The 23,239-nt window shown below is 46.4% G+C and overlaps 1 protein-coding gene across 9 annotated transcripts; it reads right to left on the reverse strand.

The window, feature by feature from the left end:
• Nucleotides 1–201: 201 nt before the first annotated feature.
• BMF (Bcl2 modifying factor) lies at nt 202–22,751 on the reverse strand. 9 transcript variants are annotated; one of them, XM_084521361.1, is made up of 5 exons: nt 22,647–22,751; nt 22,089–22,167; nt 20,977–21,072; nt 19,639–19,802; nt 202–6,427 (listed from the first exon to the last, which is right to left on the reverse strand). In XM_084521361.1, the coding sequence occupies exons 2-5, from the start codon at nt 22,096–22,098 to the stop codon at nt 6,326–6,328; spliced, it is 372 nt and encodes a 123-aa protein (XP_084377487.1). In that variant the 5' UTR covers nt 22,099–22,167; nt 22,647–22,751; the 3' UTR covers nt 202–6,325. The 9 variants fall into 9 exon arrangements, with proteins under 9 accessions (XP_084377487.1, XP_084377484.1, XP_084377482.1 ...); XM_084521358.1 differs by having other exon boundaries at nt 20,752–21,072; XM_084521356.1 differs by lacking the exon at nt 202–6,427 and adding an exon at nt 9,032–9,523 and having other exon boundaries at nt 20,752–21,072.
• Nucleotides 22,752–23,239: the final 488 nt, after the last annotated feature.

Genomic DNA, 23,239 nt, shown 5'->3' on the forward strand with positions numbered 1-23,239 from the left:
TGCCCAAGGACAACTGTCCAGTTTGGAAACAAAAACGTGTCTTTGCTGCAGGCCGTGGTTTTAGGACACACATGAAAGGATCAACCAGATATTTTCAAAGTTGAACAAACAAAACTGTATCACCAATTTGGGTAACCCAAGAACTGGCCAGCTGTGGGAATGCCCTCCCATCCCTTAAAAATAAAACAAAGAACACAGAGAAAGAATTTAACAATTTTATTAAAAACTGTACCAGTTATTAGAAAAAAAAATCCAAGTATTAAAGTATTAAAAAGCACCAAAGAAAGAAAGCACAAAGCAAATATACTGCACAGATACAAAAAAAAAAAAAAAAAAAGGAGCACTGCCCAGTCACCATTGGTACAGGCAGGAGTCCTGGAGGCACACAACCAGGATAAACAAAATGCTACATTCTCACTGGGTCTCAGTCCATGGCAAAGAAGGTGTGTGCACTTCAGGACTAATCCAGACAGAAATCTCACAGGAGAGCATCAGATTTACTTCTGCAGCAGGACAGTATAATATTCTGGTGAACATTAGAAACCATGGGGAAACCCTCCACTGAGGGTAATGGAAAGTATTAAATACACTGCAAATTCTAGCTCGTTTTACCCTTTTGGTTTTCCAGATGAAGGACTCTGAAGTTTTAAAAAAGAAAAACAAAATGTATCCCATAAAAGTACAAAAGTCATGCAGGAGGAGAAGGGAGAAAATGCGAATCCACATTTCACAGTATTCTCATCAGTGAATTTTACCTAGAAACACGGGAGACTGTACTTCATACCATTGAAGAGAATGGAAGAAGAGATACATGATTAGTTTTACCAAAAACAATACAAAACAACATTCTAGACACCCAAACTCAAATTTAGTGGCAGGTTTTTAAATATACCCAGTGGAAACAGACATTCAAATCCCCTGGGCTGTTTTGAAATTTCCTGATTAGAAGCCTAGCTTCTGACTTTTATTGAAGAAGATACTGACAGTGTTGTCTTCACGTCACACCAGTCTCTCCCCCCTTTGCCATTAAAATTGCCTTTTATAATAGTCTGATAAAAAATGGAGCTGAGGAATCTGTGACGATGCTCTCCTGGAGCTGTGTCTACAAATTAGGGAGACTCCTTTAGATTTAAGAATAACTTTATACATGCAAAATTTTCATAATAGATTTTAAAAACAGTTTAAGAATCTACCCTTCCCACCCCTCCATTCCCCAAAGGCAGCTAAGAGTCTGAAGACAGAACTGAATCATGGCTTTAAAAAACAGCCCACAGACATTAGGTTTCGCTTCCCAGAAACCAACTTCCAGCATGGGATTCACAGGAAGAGACCCTCCTTTCTGTGGCTAGGGGGAAGGTGAGGCACATGGAAGAAAGAAGGGGTAGGGGATGTCAGACTGCATTCAATTTAAGAACACACACATGCACACGCACGCGCACACACACAGGCACACACACACAATTACATTCCAGTGCATTTGATGTGTTTGGTCTTTTCTGCTTTTCCTGGTGGAGAAGAACCGAGCTGTGTAACACCTGCGTGAACACATGCAAACCAAAGAAACAGAGACCACTGAAGTCTATAGGAACTGTAAAAGATTGTTCTGTGATCTTTTATCAATTCCTTGAGGTATTTCTTCTTGCTAAAACAATCAAAGGCAACAGGTAGGCATTTTTGTAAATGATCATAAATGCCAGTTTGAAAGACAGACTCTTTTCAATGACATAATTAAAACCTTTGTTGTCAAATTATGCTAATACTCTATAGTGCTTGGTCCATGTGCAGAGCTCCCATGAATATGGATGAGCAATCCATGGTCCTTTTACTTATAATCCTGAAGTAAATATAGCTGGTAAAATAAGGCAAGACCTCCACATTTCTGCATTCTTGTTTGGCTTCTAGCACATATGTTATGTGCTGTCTGTATTTTTCCCTTTAAAAATACCCTCAATAGCACACCATCCAGCCTGTCACAGTCTCACCATTCCCACAGCTTCAGCAGAGATATTGGTCAGGACCAGTAGCAGAAGGATGGAATTAATTTTAGAGAGTTGAGGGGGTCACAATGCAACAACTGCCTCAAGTCATTTTCCTTTTCCTTAACAAAGAAACTCCCAGGCCTACTAATGGGCAGAATCTGCAGTTTCCCGGAAGAGTGCCAAGCCCCAAGCTGAATGAAGTTCAGTCTTGGGTACAGCTCCAGTGACTGCTATGGAGCAACTGCTATGGAGGACTGTAGTAACCTCACGTGCACACATCTCATATAACTTTAATCCACATTTGGGGGGACAAAGCAAACAGCCAGTAGAAAGAAGTTTCTGCAATCACCCTTTCTTTATCAAGAAGGACTGGGTTCCTCTCCTCTAGTCTCTTGTTGATACCTGTCTCCCAAGCAAAGGCTGATAGGGATGTTTCTTTCAGGACTCTTCTACGGAAAGTTTAGCCAACAACCATCTAATACCAACCAGCTATTTATACTGAGATATGTTATGCAGGAGTTCAGCACTACCAGAGATTATCAGCACGTTGGGAGAAGTCTGCAGCCCCACATACAAATCTAATGGCAACCCCTTCTATGCAAATTCATTGCCTCTTCTGCCTCTATTGTATCCTACTTATGGCAGTTTGCAGCTATCCCTGGGCAATCACTTTGTGATTAGTGGCTCAGCTTTCAAGAATTGCAGGAAACAAAAGTTAAACTAACTATTCCCTACTAGCACCAGACCTACTGGATCCCAGGATGGCCAGGGTTACAAGATACTCAAAAGGGTAGGAAGCTGGGAAGGGATGCTAAGACCTTCCATCCATCTCTCAAGGAGAAAGAGCTGAGGTCTGAAGCTGTTCTGGAGATGTGTGAAAGGCAAGCAAGACACTTCAACACTGCTGGTATCGTCAGCAGCAGCTCAAGCTTTTTCTTAAGAACTGCTTGTTAAAATTAGGAATCTGTTTTAGAAGGAAGATCCGACTGTTCTCTCTGAATTGTTAGACTGCGGTTTTACAACAGAGAGAAACAGTATCCCAGTCCTTTTGCCAAGACAACCTACTATCAGAAAATTCTAGCGTACTCCTTCTCCAACAGGACTTAGTCCACATTCCTTGGAAGTGGCTCCCCAAACAATCGGCCTATGTCTGCGCTCACACTATAAGAGGCTCTCTGAGGGGAAGATCTCAGTGCACGCTGAATGGTGCTCACTAACATGGAATGGGTGACAAACAAAAGGGTGATCACATGAGGGATGTGCATCTGTGTATTTGTTGATAAACATGTGAAATCTCCTCACCCTCCAGAGAAGACAGAATCATCTGACCAGGCCAGAAGGAAAAACGAAATAACAAATACCCACTATTTCCTCAAGTAGGTGAGACTATAAGCATGAAGCAGCTCCTTTTCCTCAAGTAAATAGCCAGCCTGCCCCTCAAAATCTACATAAAGCAAAATAAGACTTTTGGGTTGACAGAGCATATTTCCTTTCTCCAAGATATGCAGATATGGAATATAATTAAAATATATTATCAGTGGTTGCAAATCTCTGGCAACAGTAACCACCATGCATATTGCAGGAAGTCGGCCTTTGTCTAGGATTAGCCCTATGTCTCCAATGAAGTATTGTTGTTCAAGGAGGGTTTAACTTAAAACCCTGGCATGACCAGTTTTGATAAGTTTGTTGTTACACTGGGAAATATGGACTGGCAAAGATGTGTCTTTCCCTGAGCCAAATGATTCTATTCAGGCAGTTGGCCTGGCTGCGGAACAGTTCCAGGTATTTGTTTCTCCACCTTGAGAACGGTCTTATCCTAGATAAGCTGGTAGGGTTGCACCACCAGAAAGTGCCAACACCAGATCTATCTTTCCAGCTTATGTATCCAGAGCAGACACTGGCATTATTGGCCTGTTTGGTAATCAAGTCAAGGCAGAAGGGAAGGAGAAAGCTCATGATGGTTTTTATCTGTCAAGATGCACTTGCTGAGTCTTTCCTAGTTTGCAGGGCTTTTAGGATGAAGCTTTGATCTACTGGTCTGTGACTGTGCCTGATAAAGAGGCCCTGGCATCCAGTGAGAAAATGCAAGCATCATGTCCTAGAGCATGCTGGCAGGCAGCACTGCCGTGTTGCTACCTGAGCCTCAGCGCTTCCACTCCAGCCTCCTTAAGACCTTCCATTTTCAGAGTCCTCTCCTTAGCATCCAGCTTCCCAGGGGGCCCCAATTCAGTCTGTGCTTGCACTACTCCTCAGGCTTTCCCCCATCAAAGTCCTCGTTCTCCAGTGACCAGCGTTTACTCCAAGCAGACTGTGCAAGGCAAGGCATGGAAAGCCTCATCTCTGCAAAACGTGGGTCGAGAGCGGCTTCCATGCTGCCGCAGCATAGTCGGCAAAAGGTATCACTTGTATCCCTCTGGGTAACTCTGTAGTGCACATGCTTAAAGAAACAATACAAAAACAAAAACAACCCCTCTCCCCCCAAGAACCTCCCACCCTCCTAAAACCCACCCCCTAAAATATTACTTGAGATTCATTTGTATGAATTATTAATCATCCTGGACAAACATATTACTCTAGCACTAGCTAGAAAAATAACATAAGAGGAGAGAAAAGCTTTTCTCACACAAACTCTCATTATGTTAAAAGAGAGTGATTGGGAATATATAAAAGTGAAAAAGGCTTTGGGACCTCTCTCATGGAGCTAAAGCACATTTTGCCACAGCAAAGCAGGATGCAAATCAAGAAAATGGGGCTGGGAAAGAGGGAGAAAGTCCAAATTTAACTGTGTTCAGCAAATTGTTACCAGACACGACAGTGCAATGATGAGATTATACAAAATACCAGAGAAAGCATGAATTAGAGAAGGATATGCGGAGAGGGGTGGAGAAGAAAGTGTATGTGCAAGTAAACTACTCTTCCCGTACAGTAATGCTTATTTTTCAGAGTGGACCAAGAGCAGAGGAATTTCTCAGTATCTGAAATTAACAGTTGTAACAGGGCTGAAGAACAATTCTCTGGACAGATCTTCCTCAAGCTAGTTTTATAATTTCAGATCTACAACAAGTTGCAGTGGAAATATGGAAATGGTCTGAAAAAAATAAAGTCTGTATTGGTTTTCTGTTAATATTTTACCGTAGTTACCAGTGGGCTTGTGAATTAATGATACTTAAGGCTACACAGAAGTAGCCTTAGATCTTTACGGTTACTTCCTTTTGGTAGGGAAATTTCCCTGCACTGGTCCAACAATGTCAGTCATACGGACAAACTTCTGAGTGCATACAAACCAGGAACTGCAAGGAGATCTCCCTTGAAGTAATATTATTGCTGCTAGTCAGTATATGCTTACAGCAGCCTTCAAACATTACTTAGTGGAGTAATGGATAGACTGTACAGTGTATGTGTCAAACTAGCTGCTAATTCATTTCCCTGCCAAATCCTGAAGCAATTTTACCAGATGCCTGGGACCTAAGCCTTCCTGACCAACCACATTATGGTAAGAGGAAAGAAAAGAACAAAACAAACACCCATCATAACACTAATAAAAGCATATACATTAGCACTGTAGAAGAATGATGCTTGTGTCATATTCCACGGTTTTCAGTTTCTTGCTGGCTTATGGGCATTGTGAAAACTCAACTGGAAGTACACAGTGGTGGAAATTAATAGCCAGCACTAAGTTCAGAAAGGCTTTTAAGAATGTTGTACTGAAACAGTTTGGTCTATCAGTGGCCACGACAAAGAACGACTTCATGTGAGAGAGCTGGAACTGCTGCCCAATGGAAAGATTTAAGAGATTAGATTTCATTGTGATTTTCTCTCACATAAGATACAAAGAAATAAACCCACTCAGAAAACAAGTAAGCTGCTGGATATAAGCTACTTGAATGCTTCATTGCTAAAAAGAACTTTCTTCGTGGAGGAATCAAGCACCTCTGCTCGTGAAAACACCCACAGTGTGTTTAGAGTCATCAATTCCGACATCACCTTTAACTAGCAGCCAAAATGACACTCCTGCACTCTATCACTGACTAACGAACAGGGCAGAGGAAGCTGTTAGCCTAATACCTGCCTCTCCTGCACAGAGGTTACCGGTGCGGGGACCCAGCAGCAAGCTTTACCAAACACACCCACATTCTGGCTTTCCTTCGACAGTGTTGGACAAGAGCTCCCTGCCTCGCAGGGCAGGGAGCAGCAAAGAGGAGTCCATAAAACCCCAAACTTGAAGACGAGTAGAAGAATTTCAGAGTCCTCACATCCGGCCGGCGGTGTGCATGTCTCTCCCCCGAACCAGTGTTTGTTCAGTGCTCCCTGCAGACTGGATGTGGCCTGAAACAGGTGGGTGAAGCTCACCTCTGCCCAGTGTGGTTCCTGTTCGCCTCCACGTTTAAGGCCAAGTTGTGTAGAAAGAGAAAAAGCTGCCACCACACTTGATTTCTGTTCTGCTGATGCTGTAGAGAAGAACAGTTGAAACGAAGTTATTTATATTTCTAAAATTGCAACATACCACTTCTCTTTTCCAATAACAACTCAGTTACACTTTTCAAGAGCAGACACTTTAATCCCATCAGCATAACAAGGGGGTGCAGCAAGGGATGAGGGGAGAGAGGGAAATGATAAGTTCTCCAGAAATAATTGTAGCTCTAACATTACAAAAAGAAAAGAGCAGACCCTTTATGCATTGTGCACAAGAGGATTAAACTTTTTTTTTTGCTTGTAGGATTTTGCAGAGTTTAGCCAAGTGCTGTTTTTAATCAGATTGGCTTCTGAGCCTTTCAAAAGCCCCAGCTGCATGAACAAACAACCTTTTTTTTTTTTTTTTTAAAAAAAAAAAAAAAGCCCCCCTTCACCCCAAAAGTAAAAAAAAAGAAAAAAATATAACTGGTGATCCATCTGTAAGTGATTTGACACCGTGAAGGTCAAAGGGTTAATCTTCAATTTAAACCACACTGCTGAGACAGCAAAACTCTGATTTCATCTAGTACAAGAAAACACATTCGTGCACACACACACTCCCCCGCCCTCCCCCCACCACATTTTCCTTCCCAGCATCTCCAAGATAATACTGCCCTTTTTATAGCCACTTTTGACAGTAAGCCATAAATAATCAGCCTTGGAGCCCTTTCCTACTGACTGGAGCCAATTAAACCTTAAGCAAGAACATACTTGAAAACACACAAAAAACCCAAACCAAGAGGTTATTTCAGGTCCCATTGTCAGGGAAGAAACATGGGAGTTGAGTTTCAGGGGGACACCAGGCTCCATAATGCAGCTTTGGGGCAGGGACACTGTTCCTTCTTTTGTTGTGTGTAATCGCCCTGCAAAAGTGGCTCCTATTATCCCCCCACCTTCCCGCACTTTAATGGCATCTCACACAAACAGGTGGGTTTCTCTTTACATTGCCCAGCCTGGGATACTATTTCACCTCAATAACCACCCCTCTATTAGAAGTCGGGCTTTGTTTTCTCCTCCAGAATTCCATATTTGCTAAGCAGGACCGATCATTTCTGGAAAACAAAACAAACCAGCCCCAGCCCCAGTCCCCCCACCCCCATCCCCAGCAGACAAGGAAACAGAAGACTGGCTTCCAACAACTCTGCCTCAGTACACAGGAGTTCACGAGAGCACTGAAGCACATTATATGAACAAGATGTTTCAACTTAGAGTAGCCCAATAGGGCAGAACAACACGGTTGCAAGGCTTTCTTTATGTAATCACAAATAAGAGAGAGTTGCAACTGGAGTTAGCATACTGGAGACGTGTCAATAGGCAGTTCTTCAAAGCCCTCCCCAGTATTGGTCATGTTCATATCTCAGCATGGGCAGATCCGTGCCCACACATCACAAGCACACACCAGACAGGCTTCAGAAAACCTGTGCTCACCTTGCATCTTAGCAGTGGTTCGTTCTGCTTACCCTCAAGACCGAATGGTTGTCTCCTGGATTTAGAAGAGCTCACACAGCTCTAATCACACATTTCGACACCCGCCTGTTTGGAGCATAGCCCACAGATGGGAACTCTAGAGCCTGGTATCACTTATTTCAAAGTAACCGGCCCCGATTGTCCAGACATGGCTAGGTTTAGATGAAAACAAGTCTTTCATAAACTGTCCTCTGGGGCTGGGTTACCAACGCCCGAGTTGTTCTCAAAAAGCAAGATGCTTGTTGTTTTGCCGCTCACCTCTCAGTTTGACCAGGCTTGTCCTCCCTTGTCAAACTCAGAGATTTTTCTCACCCTCTTCCACACTTCCAAGCCTGCTCAAACACGCATGTGGAACCACAATGTTCTGATGACATCTAGATACCATGTTTTTACCAAGCTATTGTGGCTTAAGCTGAATAATCCTTAAAGGGAGATCTTTGGTGTAGCATGTCAATGAAGCAGCCCGCAAGCACAGTAACTTCTGCTGCAGTTTCCACAAACAGCGAACTATGCTAGGAGAACAGGATGGACAAACATACTATAGGTGCTCTGAAGGCAATACCGTCACTGTGGCAGATAATTTCATTCCATTGGCAGCCAAAAGGGTAAAGAAGGGTCTTATAGGGAGCTAATATAGGAAACGTAAAAGGAAGTTTAAAAATTGGTATCTAAATCCCTGAACTTGAAATACATCTCAGCTGATCTGGCATGCACAATTTCAACTACCCTGTCAGAAGGACAACTATGTGCAGGAATCCCTGTATTTAATGTCCCACTTCACGCAGGAGGCTGCTTTGGGCTTCTCACACACCTTAATACCCTCTCTACTCCTTAAGTTCTAAGTGTCACAATGTCACCTTAGAAGCAATGATTCTTTGTTCTTCGCTGTGATAGCTTAAAAAAAAAAAAAAAAAAAAAAAAAAAAAAAAAAAAAAAAAGAAGAAAAAGGTCGTGTTCAGGGAAAAACAGTGGAAGGAGAGAGCTCATCCTCCTTTTTATTATTTATTTATTTATGTAAGAGGAAAAGGACTTTGAAAGAGCATTGGATTTTGGTTTTGTTTGGTAAATATGACTTAGATATTTACTTTCAGAAGGGCTACAGACTTGCAAGAGAACCAGTGGGATGTGGTATCACAAGCAGTAATTCTGAAATTCTTTTTTTTTTTTTTTTTAAATATTCATACTCTACCATGTTAATTTCACTGCCTATTTAAGCTACTTTTTGGGTACAGCATTTTCTTCTTTCTCCAGTTAAAAATGCTTCCTACTATTTACCTGAGACAGTCAATGAGATTTCCATGCAAGGAAGAGCTGAGTACGAATTACTTCAGCCTTGTTTTCCCTTCCTTATAAAAGCTTAAGATCTCAAATCACTTTGTGAAGGACATTCATACCATTAATTCTGTTTTGAAGTTAAAAAATGGAGCACTAGGCAACCTATTGCCTACAGACTCTAAGCAGGCCAAGGGCAGCTTTCTAGGTTTTATTCTTAGACTGCAGGGCTTCTATTTTCCTGGGTCCATATTTAGCCGGCATTTCCTTCCATGGGGTTGCAGTTCACACACACTTTCACTGGCTTGCAGACTGCAGTAGCCTGCTTGCACTGTCCTCTCCTTGCACTGGTGCTGGGAAGTGAACCAGAGCAGGAAGGTGATTAAGACCAGCACTAACCTGGCAAAAAAGCTACCTCTACTATTGATCAGCTCATCCCCAATCCATCTGATCCACATCACCATGTAGTCAAACTGATGCTTGTGCCAGCACAACAGAAAGGCAGCCTGAGAAAAGAGGAGCAAGCTGGACTGCTTCCATCAGTGGCAAGCCTAGCTACCACGGCTTACAAAACTACGGCTTCACTGCTGGGCTGAGCTGCTTTCTGCGGCACCAGTTCAGTGTGGGACAGGAGCCGCAGATATTCTTTGCAATAGAGATAGAGAAACCAATTTATAGAAAGATCTGTCTGAGCCTAAAAAAAGTACTTTTTGCAAGTTTCAGTAGCTTTTCCCTAGATATGCCTCTGCCAAGACCAAAATACTCAAATATCTCAGGACTGTTTTCTTTTTTTTGAGGGGGGGTGTTTGGATTTTTTTTATTATTTTTTATTTTTGTTTTTGGTGTTTGTGGTATAGTTCAGCTGCCAGGAAGGACAGAAAGCCCAGGAGAATGACTCCATGAATTCAACATCTGATTTTTTTCAGTGGTATGTTTCAAGTCAACTCTTACAGACTCAAGGCTATTGTGGCACAGGTTTATGTTTTTCCTAAGCTTTGCTATGCTGACTGCACCCTCACCAAAGCATTTCAATCCTCAGACTCACTACTGCAGTAAGGTATCAAGGATGAACTCTTTGTAGTAGTAACACAAGGAACATTTCAAACCTCCTTTTCCAAGATGGAAAGAAACCCCTTTTGCCCTCTATACTACTTGAGACTGAAGAAGACTAGAGTTGTGAATACAGTAAGTCAACACAAAGCTGGAAACACATAAAAACATTTCCTATCACAGCTGCGGCTTTTTAAAGGGGATATCCTTAAGAGACTGTCTGTCTGAGATGTTAACATGAATGCTTCAGTGAGTCACAAGGAAAGGAAAGGGCATTTTACAGGAAAAGTGTACTATGCAGAGAAGTAACAGTACATTAGCAAAGCCTACTCCATGAACTGTGCTGGTAAAAGCCAGAAAACTGGTAAACAAACACATAAAAATTGCAAGAACCTTCCTGGAAACAAACAAACAAAAAAAGAGACAGAACTGACCTGACATTTGTTCCTTCCCCATAATTATTACTCCTAATACATGTTTAACACTGTCAGTATACAAATATACATCTGTCAAAAACCACCCCAGATATCAAAAGCTTTTTGCTCCTTTCAAGCCCTTGAACATGGTGCTTAAGGGAAGAATAGCATGGCTAATACACCTAAAAGAAAGTTCTGTCCCTCTGCCAGCTCCTTGAGTCCTTAGGCATAAAGATTTAATAAATGAATAGGATTCACATTTCCCTCTGACGGACGTGCCATTATATCTTTGAAAAATAAAGAATACGTTCATCATATACACCTATTGTATGTGGGTATGGCACATTTCTATCACACATACTGAAGCATGCACCTGTCTTCCCTCTTCAGCATATGGGCGGTTTTTGACTTCGCTTCATGATTTACAGATCATTAAGGGTCAAAGTCCGATCCTGTCCTAACTGGAAAGTTTAAAATATGGACGTAAATGGCAATATTATAGCAAAAGAAGAATACTGGCATATGTGCACATAAAAACATCATTCTTCCTTTAATGACTAATACAAGCATTAGCAGTAAGTTGTTGGGGTTTTATTTATTCACTGAAAACAAAAATACTCGCACACCGGGAGCAGTTGCTGACTCATCGCTGAAGGCTGTTTTGGCTGCCAGGTGGCTGGAGGCGCATTGTGCTACCACAAAATATGCTGCAGCTCAGAAAGACTAGAAAGTCACAGTCCCCAAGGCAACAGAGGTTACAGGAGGTGTCCCCAGTTGGAGAGAGAAACGCAGGCCCGTAGAAGTCAAATCCAGATCTTTCCAGCTGTGATTCCGAATGACTGAAGAATAATGCATGCTTAAAAAGTGAAAAAAAGGAAAAGGAGACAGCAACAGAGAACACATGAAAGAGGAGCTTGGCAGCACAAGGCCCTTCCCGCCTCGCAGAGCCCCTGGCTTGGCTGCGATGGGCAACATTTGTGGTGGAGGGAGACTTCTCCCAGGAACAGCTCCCTTGGCCACAGCCCCAGCTGGGCTTTGTGAGGCGAGGTAAGCAACACGTGCCTGTGAGGAGAAGGATGCGCAGGAGTGTGTGCAGGGAAACCTGGAGGGGAGGGACCCAGTGCAGGGCAGAGACCCACCCAGGTGGGGCACAGCAGACCTCAGATGGGCCCTGGGCACAGTGGGGCAGGTGAGCCCTTCCCGGGCCGTCTCGCAGCTCAAAAACAAGCAGGCAGCCACTCGCTCGCGCCTTCCTCTTGTGCCGAGGCTGCAGGAAGTGGAAGCAGACAGGCGCCATGGCAACAGGCAGCTGACTGCGAGCTGGGAAGGGCAGCCACCGGCCAGCGCTTTCCCAGGCCCGCTGCACCGGCCGGGGGCACAGCGAGTTATTTTCCACCGCAGGGATGGGAAGGGGGAGGCAAATAAGGGTCCTGCACTTCCACAGGCCACACCTGGGACTGCCTCACCGCAGGACAGTGCCTGAGGAGGGTTTGATCCTCATCATTGCAGAGGCGAGGGCACAGCAGAGACGCCCAGGCCATCCCTCCACTTCCGCAAGGGCTGCAGAGAGCAGCGCAGCACCCAGCCGGGCAGCAGAGGCACATTTATTTACTCAGCGTTTACCCCAACTCCAAGGCACCATCCTGCATGGGGGTGATCCCCCTAGTGACTACAGCATACCTCAGGGTTTCGGTCAAAGTAAAACTTGGGAAGTTTTGCAGGACAACACCCCGGCGGGGCGAGCGCGCCGGGGGAGCCGCGGGCAGGCAGGTGCAGCACCAGAGCCTGCGGGCACAGCCGCCTCTCGTCAGCAGCTCGGATGACTCACAGGCTAAATTTAGCAAGCGATATAAACACGGCAGCCACAGCGCAAACACTGCCCGGCAGATCCCTTCTCACGCACGGCGCCCTCAGCCCACGTCTCCTCGCTTGCCGAGGTCAGCGCGGCCTCCGGGGGCTTGGGGCTGCTCGGAGGGCCCCGCCGAGGGCGGCTGCAGCTCCCCAGCACCAGCCAGGGGTAAGGGGTTACATCAGAAGGCCTCATTAGGGTTAAAGGAGTTGCCTCACCACTTTATTTTTAGATTGCTATTCTTTCGGCTGCGGTGCGGTCCTCAGAAAGATTACTTTGCCATTGGCGAGGGTAGCTACCAAGGGGAAAAAAAAAAAAAAACACAAAACAACAAAACAGAGACTATAAAAGGCTAGCAGGACATTCCTCTTCAATGGCTTGAAACAAAGGAGGACTCTGCAGTTGGGCCCTTGCTTCCCTGCCTTTCCACCATAAAACTTAATTGAGTAAAATACAAACATACACACTCCTACCATAAATAATCAGTCCCAGCATCTCATCATCCCCCTAAGAGATGGCAGTATCTTAATAAGATCAACCAATCTGAGCGTGGACTGGAGGCAGAACTACTGGGTTCCAGTCAGTGATCACTGCATGATCTCAGACAAGTTATAACCTGCGTTTCCTACTCTCCCACACTAAAAAATAAGTGGGATATTACCACAATTATTTCTTAATTGAAAAATAATTTCTCAACTGTCTGACTGCTCTGAGTAGAGAGCACATCACCGCTGCTGTGGTTCACGTGGTACTGTGAGAACTGAAGAAATGTAGCACAGCCTGCAAAGAACACTGGGATTTTACAGGAGAACAAGAAGTACTGTATGTTATTTAAAGCACACCATGAGACTGCAGGTGATGTCAGAAATACTGTAAAATAGTTCACTATATATCACTCGTACTGCCCCAAAGGATTATTCCATATCCTTTAGTAGCAGCAGTTGTGATGTTTTAAGATTGTAGCCCCACTGCCTGAAAACACACCATGTGAAGGATTCACAGCAGTCTGTTACAGAGTCCTCATTTCTCTCCTGTCACCAGGCTCCCTTATCCTCTGCCCACTTCCTCTACCAGAGTTAGGCAGGAAGTTTTGCTTTTTAACATTATCCACTTTTTCAAGCAGGAACAAAAACCATAATATATTTAAATCTTTTGTCAGATGAAAGCACAGAGAAAAAGAATAGATTATGCTGATGCAAAAGTTCTGTTTTTTATTAAACTAATGCATAATGGTTGTATGCAACTACCACATCAGGAGTTCATACAGCCCAGCCTCCAACAGCAGCCTTTTGTGGCTGCCTGAGGAAAAGCGGAGGGCAACTATACGCAATAGCTCCCCCTAATACTCTGTCAGCATCTAACTATTTTGAGCTTACGACTTCCTGAGTCAGATCTGGTTTCTGTTTACCTAGTGACCCTTTCTATGGCCATAAACTTGTGCTAGTTCCCCCTGAACCCAGGTAAAGAACTGTGATGCACAATGTCTCTTGAAAAAGAGCTCCAGAGCTATTTATTGCATGGAAAACAAAACATCTTATTTACTTTGTGCTGGCTCCTACTAGGTTGATTTGATTTTGCCTTTGTACTGGGATAAGCAGGTTTATCCATTCCTTCACATCAGTTTTGATTTCTGTTTAATATTGCTGCCATATCCCCCTTGCTTTCTGTCTCTCTTAGCCTTATCAGTCCTAGGCCATTTTTTCTTTACACATCTGGAAATTTCATCTTGCCTTTCTCTGAACCTTCTACAGTTCTGCTGTATCATTTTTAGAGACAGAAAGGAAACCAAAAGTGCATGCAACATTCAAAATGTAGGAGAAACATGGATTTATGTTCTTGCTCTTCATTTCCTTTCTTAACACGCCAAAGAATTTTATTTCATGTCAGAACTGAAAAGGTCAAGCAAGTTTCTTTTAACCTAATGTCAAGTAATCAGCTCCACTGGCAGCAGGATTTGGGAAACATCAGAACAGGTGCAAGGCAAGGGCCAACAGGTTGCAGTGTCACTTACAGACATGAGGGAAGGTGCACTTCTGAGCCCACCACTTCCTTCACTGTCATTTGTCGAAATGGAAAAAAAATTTAACAAAATTAAGAAAATATCTGTCCCCACTTTCCCTTATCTAGATTCTGATTCCACTAACTGCATGAACGCCTCTTCCCCACTACAGCATACTCAATTCCTCAAGCCTAGTATCCCAGTTCTACAGCTTTGCCTCTCAGTCTTCCCAGCCTCATACCCAGCCTCTCCCCTGCCCTCTAAACTGGGCTCACCCACATAGGGAGTTCTCAGCCTGGTTCTTTCCCATGCCACACTCCTGCATCCTGAGCCAGAAGCTCAAGTTCTGCACCAACTGGCATCCCACAGCCAGCAGAGCTGAACAGAAGATCCCCTGCTTTGCACAGCAACACGGACCAGCCAGAAGCAGAGATCTTGAGATGCACTAACCTACTCTGGAAACAAATGAAAGAAAGCACTTACCCCAAGCCTCAAAGAGACTGCAGGTACAAGTAAGGAGTTGCTGGTGCTACAGGCTGAGCTGCAGGACAGCTTGGGAATCTCTGCATTACATTATTATAAGTTTTTTTTTTTCTTTTAGTGTATAGTCGTCATAACAGACAGTTTCTTGTAAATAATTTCAGTTAAAAAAATTAAAAAGTAACCATTAAAAATTCCCTGAATGTCCTCAGTAGACAATGGAGAAAGCCTGGTGGAGTTTGGGATGAGCATTGCACATGTAATGCCATGCGCCCATCATCCTGCAGTGACGAGTTTCTGACAGGACACTCAGACTCCCTGTTGCATAAGCAGAAGTGTCTCAGAGGATGCCTCAATAATTCTCATGAGACACAGAGGGGGAAAAATATGCAAAACATAACAAGTTTCACTTTCAAAGGAAAATAACATTTCCTCCCGGACATTTTCAGTGTCATTAACTTGAGGCAATTGGGTATATGTCTGGTAGCTTGTCCATAACTGGTGGTTATAGGCATCCAGACTCCACAGGCTGCTCGGGCCCACGGCACAGTGACAGCCCGAGTTATTTGCTGAACCAAGTGGGGAACATTCAAAAACAAAGTTTTCTATAGCGAGATTCATGGAGGCTATTTGAGCATGGTCAGCATATCTAAATCAACTGCAGGATTCCTGATGTGTTGGAAAGGGGCTTTGTTGTTGTTTGTAATGCACTTATTTACTCAAGAAAGCTCAGCTCTGATTCAGCATCTGGTTCTCATTGAGGCTCAGCTTTTTTTAAACCAAGCTTTCCAGATGGGTTGACTGAAGCACAAGGAGGTCAAGAGACTTGTCTGAGGTCATACAGCAAGTCAGTGGCTCTGCTTGGACTGGAGCCCAGAACTGTTCAAGGCTACCACTCCTTGGCTCTTAAAGAGACAATTTTATCCCCTGTGAAGTGATCTTATCACCATGAAGAAGAAACGTGAAAAAACAGTCCCCTCAAAGCTGCAGCCTGCTTCAAAAGAGTTATTCTATTTGGAAGAAGCTGTAGCGTTCCAATGCCTTGATGGACCAGGTCAAACCAGAGGGGTGTGATACTGATGTACGGTGTCACCCATCTCACGCTTATGTAACCCACATGCTCCTGTAGGGTGGCTCTGCACCGCTGCTGCTGCCTCTAGCTTTCTACTCGCATTCCTTCCAGCAGTGCATCAGATCACAAAATTCACTGTCAATTGAAGCTGAAACCTCTCCTCAAGGCACGAGAGGTCAAGTGCAGTGAGGACCTGAGGAAGAGCCCAAGCACTTGCTGCCATGGCCTGGACAAGGCAGCCCAGGCAGCACATCTCTGCTGACTGAGCAGCAGGCACACAGAGCCCAGCTCTGCTCTCCACAGCGCTGAGTGTACCCTTCGAGCTCAGTCACAGGCTGGGTTAGAGTGAGCAATTCAGACAGAAGGCACACAGATCCCATGGCAGAGGCACGCTTGCTCCAAAGCAAGAAAGATGGGACAGGTACTGAGGTCTCCCTCAGAAAGCATGATTTGGCTCTGTGTTTGTTTTCCAAGGGCAGAGTGAGAAACGCATAATGGAGGAAGCATTGCCAGGGGCTACACAGCCTCAGACAGGTAAAAGGTACTGAAGAACTTCAGAATACATAGGTGGTCTCACGCATCATCCAAAGAGCTCTGTGGAAACTGAATCAACTGCTGCTACTTTAGGAACACTGAGCTTTGCTCAATCCTTTCCTAATAAATTAGGATCTTAAAAAGATTAAAGTCACAGAGTGCTAGGAACATTGTGTTATTGCTCTAGCACTGTTCTAAGGATGAAAAGCCAGGTTTTAAACTACCATATTCTGTTGAATATATTAATAGGAAATAAAACCCTGAAAATGGTGCACATGCCAAAAGCAAGCATAGGTGCAGCCAATTTTCTTATTCTTACAAGATGCATACCCAAAAATCTTTTGTATAGCCAAGAACCACAAAACGAATACCACATAGCTCAGGGAGCCCAGGGAAGAGATAACAGTGACTCCCCAGGGTTCCCAGTGTGGGATGGGGTTAGGCAGTGTGTGTTGCCGAGTCCAATGACAATTCAATGACGTCAACCTCAGCAGCTATTGCCCATTCAGTTCCCTCTCGCAGCCAGGGATGTACAATAACCAGCAGCCTTTGTGTCAACACAGCCTTTCTGCTGCAGTAGCAAAATGAGAGCCATACCTGAACTGCTGGAATGTTTCACAAAACTCAAGAACCACGTGAGGACAACTCTTCAGCTGGCCAGATGATTTACTCCAACACCAGAAGTCTCTCCTAACTCCTGCTGAAGGAGCATGTACTCCTTCTTTTCACAGGTTCTCAGATAAGATGTTTTGTAGTCTCCAAGAAGGGGCACAGCTTGTTGAAAAACAGACTCGCTCTCTCTCAGGACTTCACAAGACCACACTGGTGTGACTAACTTTGTGGTTTTCTAAATCTGATTCAAGACACCACTCTGGAAAGTTGGTTTTGACCAAATGGTTGAGATGGGCTGGAATGGGGCATCCAAATCTGGGATTAGTTTCACAGCAAGCTAAATGACAGCCCAGTTTTCCACGTCTCAGATTGCCACTTCCAAACCACAACACATTGTAAACCAGTTCATGTGTCTCCAGAGAGACTTGCTTTCTTCTTCAGCAATCGGCTGGGAAGAGTCACTGCACACAGGACAGGGGGGCTTCTGCACGAGAGATACATGCCAAAAGCCAAAGGAAAACCTCCACACAGGGTAGGGAGGGAAGGGACTGGGCATAACAACAAAACACTCCGTGGGGAAAAGTGCCTTGGACTCTAATTTGTGCCTCGGTACTTAGTTTTCCTGGCAGACAAGAAAGAATCCCTTAACAGCTCCAAATGCCAAGGCCTATCCCAGGGTCAGGCTGTGGAGAACCACTGGCTGAACTACTCCATCCTTGGTTAAGGTTCTGTATTTTTGTTTTGTTTTCAAATTTAAATGGCTGAACAGCTCCCCCTCCTTTACTACTTGTTGCTCTTCCAGTCCAAACAAAGACAGCAGAGCTCCTCCTCTGCTGGCTGCACGATTGGGTAGTGCAGGCGGATGCTTTTGTTTACTAACTCTCCCACATGCTTGGCTGACGGCAATTCGGCTGGCCGGGCAGTCCTGGCTGCAGTCCTGAGCGTGGTACTGGGAGCCCCTGCTGCACACGCAGCCGGCAGCTCACCCGCGGCTGCAAAAGCCAGACCAAGGGCAGTTTCAGAGGGTTTTGGGTGGGTATTCTCGGATGCCTTCCCAAGGCACAGCCATCAGATAGGTACACTCCCCGAGATGAACAGGGTCAGGTTACAACCAGTTTCACCACTTCGCTCCAGGGCTCCTCCACGCCAGAGATGGCTAAACCTTCCCTTAGCTGAGAGACCCTGGCTGTAGACAGCAGGCCCTTCAGCTACTGTTAGTGAAAAGGTGGCACTGGGGAAAACCCCATTCAATCTAGTAACATACAGTGAAAAGCTTGTGGTGGTTCATTTTCTGTAGTTTGCAAAATGACATTCATAGCCCTATCTACATTTCAACAGGTTAATCTTCCTCTTACAGCTTCTTTAATAGTCATGCTGTTTGAATATGAAGAACCCCGTTTCCCTCATGTCTTTCATGTCACAAAGAGAACCAAAACTTTGCCCAGCCACAGGCCACATTCTCTGACCAAAACAAAGATCCTCACTTACCTTTGAGAAGAATTGCAACAGATCCCCACAGTTACAGGGCACTGACTCACTTGGAGTCACACTCTGAAGTCAGCAAGAACGTTAGCTTCTTCATATGCAAGTGGGTACACACTCCACAACACCTTGTTGGACTTGCACACAAGTAGAAAAGTGCTGCCTACTGCTAAAGTTTGGTCACCTGTGCCAAACTCTATGGCTGGGATTTTCATTTCTTCACTATTCAACAGAGGAAGGAGGGCAAGGAAGAATCTGTTTTTTTAAGGATGCTGGTGTTATTTTGTTTCTTTGAAAAGCAGTGTTTCTTCTTTTTGTTTGTTTTGTTTTTATAGAAAACAAAAACAAGATTCTGGAGTGTGGTTTTCAGACTCGATGGCATCTTACAGCTGTCTTTTGTTGTGAGGAAGTTAGTCACAAGTCTGAGACACTAGCTAGGACTGTCTCACAGAGGAGCTGCTAGCAAGTCTAGCACAATCGAAATACACTGCAACACGTGAGACAACTATCCCTAAACAACAAGGAGTGTCAAAACAGACTCTGGGCTTGTTGTCATCTCCAAGATGAGGAACTGATATAAGCCACAGCCAGCCAGCTGTGCCACAGAAGAGACAATGCTGGTGGTGAGGAGGGTAGAGGAAAACAGTAAAAGCTGTAATAAAAAGCAAGGGGGAGACAGCTGGAGAAAGTACCAGTGACCCTGCTGCTGCTGAACCAGAAGAGCTGGAATAGCAACAGCAACCTTCCCAAGCAGCAAATCCAATCCCACACACGCTCTTCTCTCCACTTGCCAATCTTTACAAAGAGCCACCAAACCAGCATAAGCAAAACACACAGGGATACCACAGCTTTCATCACTGCTGGCAGTCTGCTGCCTCAGGCAGCAGCCTGCTTGGCTGATGCCTGGAGCCAGGCTTCAGGAGCACCACTCCTGGATAAGTAAGCCCCCACCTTCCCCTTTGGAAACACCCTACCCTCTGTATGTGGAGCCGGTGGAACTGGTCTGCAATGCACTGCAACTTCCGTGCAATCTGCACCTCAGCACGCGCCTCCTGCTGACCTTCCTGAGGCTCCTCTTGGAGGTGTGGATCCAATGCAAAGCCAACTGGAGGGACGTGTAAACGGTAACCAGCATTCCCTACAAGACAGAGATCAGAAGAGTTGCTCTCCCAGCACAAAGAATAGCTCTTCTATTCAGTACGCTTCATGCACACTGAAAGAACTGCACATAATCCTGAGTTTCTGACTCTTTTTAAAGTCCAGTTTCTGAAGCCCAAACAATGACCACGTACTGTAAGCACGCAGTAAAACATTTGCTCAGCTTTTAAGTAGACATATCCATTAAGCAGAACATTGTGTTGCTTCCCCTAATCAAATGACTGATAGGATCTTTTGCACTTGTTTTTTTTTTTTTTTGCTTGTTAACAGTTCAACGAAGTGCTGAGGTGCTGGTTTTGTTTTCTACACTTTTTCCAACATTTCTGCCTCAAGTTGTCACCCATTAAAGATTGCTGCATCTTTTCTGTCAGACTTCTCAGGAATTTAGTTGGACCGATATGAAATAAGGTTGGATCAGATATGCAAAGCTGAGTAGTGTCCTATCAGTTACTTATAAAATACTGCATGGACATGCTACATATTTAGCAACTTGAACTCCATGAAAGAACCTAAAAGCTGTCCCACTAAGTGGGGATTTTTGCATTTCCATCTCTCCACTGAAAACTTCAAGGAGTCTTCCCATGTGGATGAGACAGCACAAAAGGTTAAAAAAAAGTAGGCAAACGGTAGGATATGAAGGATGGTGAACACTTTTATGTCTAGCAGTACAACAAAATGTGACAGAAGTGAAAAAGAAAAAAAAAAAGGGAGTATCAAGTACAGCAGAAGCACTGAGCAAGCGCCTAGATCCTGCAGTGACAAGCAAGGGTAAGAAAATACAAGTCATCTCTCCTCAGGGAGTATGAGAGAAGCAAAATAATTTAAGTCCTTCAATTAAATGCCCTAATGAAAGAAACTTTGCCTGATTGGGGAAGTGCTGAAGGGACAGTTTCCTTGCTGAAAAGCTGGTGACATTGGAGTGCTCTTACCATAGAAGAGTCTCCGGGGCTCTTCAGTGACTCCACAAGGCAACATAACATCCTGACTGGAAGAGGACGGGCTGAGTGTTTGAGTTGCCTTGTCCTGCTGCTCAGGATGCCTGACACCGGGACCACAGCAGTGTGTGAGGGGAAATAGTTGAAACCTCCCCAGAAGGCAGCTGTAGGACTGGTTCTGTGTGAAAATGCCTGTTGCAGTCATCTCACCAGGCTGACCTGCAAGTCCAAAGTCATCAGAGTGAAACACGTCATCGTCCAGCCCATCCAGGCTAGAATAGTCCTCTTCCAGGTAGCTGGGGCGATCCATTGCTCCTGCAATAAAGGGACATTTGAGGAAACAGCTAAGACAAGAATCACATCCAGGAGACAATGCCTTCTGCTCCAACAGTAAGGCACAGGTCCTTCTTTTGTGCCTGTCTGCCCCCCTCCCTCCCAGTGCAGCCCATCTGCATGGGCACGAGAGGCGAGTGACTCAGTGGCAAAGATCAGGGCTTTGTGGAAAGTCCTCGAGTGCCTGGCCAGAGAGAGCCAAACTTCACACGTCCAAGACTCCACCCACGACTCCAATCCCACAACTGGTCACAAGGAGGGAGCCAACCCCTAGCCTCAGCACATCAAGAGACACAGTTGTAAAAAGCAACCCCAATCCCTCAAATTATCCTGTGCCAGTCAACTTCTCTGGGGTTTGCTCTGCTTTGGCCTGCTGCATTTGAACTTTATGGTATGCCCCATTCACTTTTTCCCCGACTGTTGATGAAGTAAAGCTCATAATCACAAGGCTGCAAGGCCAGGCTTTTAAGAAATCCCAGTGGTTGCAAAACTCACAAGAGCTGGCAAAGCTGTGTCTGTGAAGCTCTCTCTCTCTAACTTCTCCCTGAACGGGCCAACTTTCCCTTTGACTTCCCATCTCTTCCCTCAGCTCAACGCAAGACACCTCCCAAACTTGGCAACGCAGCTGCTCCGTTACCTGTCACCCTGAGGTCTATACACACAGTCAGTGCATGGGCTCATCCTACTGCTAAAGGAACAGACACTTGCCAGCATCAGGGTTTAAGGCAGATTTCTGTAATTGCCACAGCAGCAGCTCCTGAGCCCTGCTGCAGCACAAAACTGGACAAAGACAGGAGAAGAAAAACCACCACAGAAACAAACCCTACAGCACTCCTTCAGAGCTCCTTGCCAACACACAGTCATTAGAAGCAGGTTTACCAAAAAAGCCACGAGTCCCTTGACTGTTACCTGTGCATCTAACCCCATTGGAAGACAGTCTCCTAAGAGATCCATCTCCAGGATTTCCACCCCGTTCCAAACCAGGCCGTGAAATTCACCTCTTCCCATCTCTTCCTTTGCTCTGGCTTGCGAGGAAGCACTTAACAGAACGGAAGACTAGCGAGAGGAATTTCAGGCCTGAAGGAGACAGCAACAACAGCTTCGTGAGGACGTGCTCGGCGCCCCCACCTCCCCCGGGAGCCCACACCGGTACCTGCGGGAGGGGAGAGAGGGGGGCCCGGCCGCCTGTCACCCGCAGCCCGGCTCTGCCCCCGGCCTTTTGCTTCCTCCTGCCCGGCAGAGGCTCGGCCCGGCCCGGCGCGGCCCCCCCGGGCTCCCCCTGCAGCCCCGCAGCGCTGACAGGCGGCGGCGGGCGTGCAGCGGGGCGGGCTCGGCGCACACGTGCGTGCCAGCACCCAAACAAAGCTGAAGCTGAAGCCGGCCGCCAGCTGCGCCGCGCTCCCCGCCGAGCCGCTGCCCCCCGGCACCGGCACCGGCAGCCGCGGAGAGACCGAGCCCGAGCCCGAGCCCGAGCCCGAGCCCCAGCCCGAGCCCCAGCCGCCGCCCCGGGGCACGCTCCCTGACCGCCGGTAGCGGGGCCGCAGCCCGGCACTCACCGCGGAGCGGGACCGGCCGAGCCGAGCCGAGCCGAGCCGCAACCGACAGGCTGGAGCCGAACCGGGCTGAGCGTCCCCCGGGGCCGCCCCGGGAGCGGGAGCCGCCGCCGGCGCCGCCGCCTGCCCGCCCCGGAGTGCGGCCGCCGAGCGGGCCGCGAACAGCTGACGGCGGCGCCGCCCCCCCGCCCGCGGCCCGGCCCCGCCCGCCGCCCAATGGCGCTGCGCGGGGCAGCGGGGGCGGGGCGCGGCGCGAGGGGCAACGGCCGCAGCGCGTGAGGGGAGGGGGGGGCGGCCCGGCCCCTCCCTCCCTCCCTTCTCAGCCGCCCCTCGCGGCGGGCCCCGGTCCCCCGGGGCGGAGCGGAGCGGAGGGCTCAGCCCGAGCGGCCGCGCTCTTCAGGGAGAGCGGAGACAAAAGTGGCTAAAAGCGGGGCGCTCCGCACAGCGCTGCCCCTCCGTGCCCGGGCCTCGCAGGTAACACAGCCCGCCCCGTGCCCGGCGCGCTGCCCGCAGCCGTTAGCGCCCAGCCGAACGCTGGGTACCCTGAGGGACCGCCCGGCGTGCGGGCACTACGCAGAGCCAGCACCCGGGCTAGC

This window comes from Aythya ferina, assembly GCF_964211825.1.
Source record: "Aythya ferina genome assembly, chromosome: 5".
Lineage (NCBI taxonomy): Eukaryota > Metazoa > Chordata > Aves > Anseriformes > Anatidae > Aythya > Aythya ferina.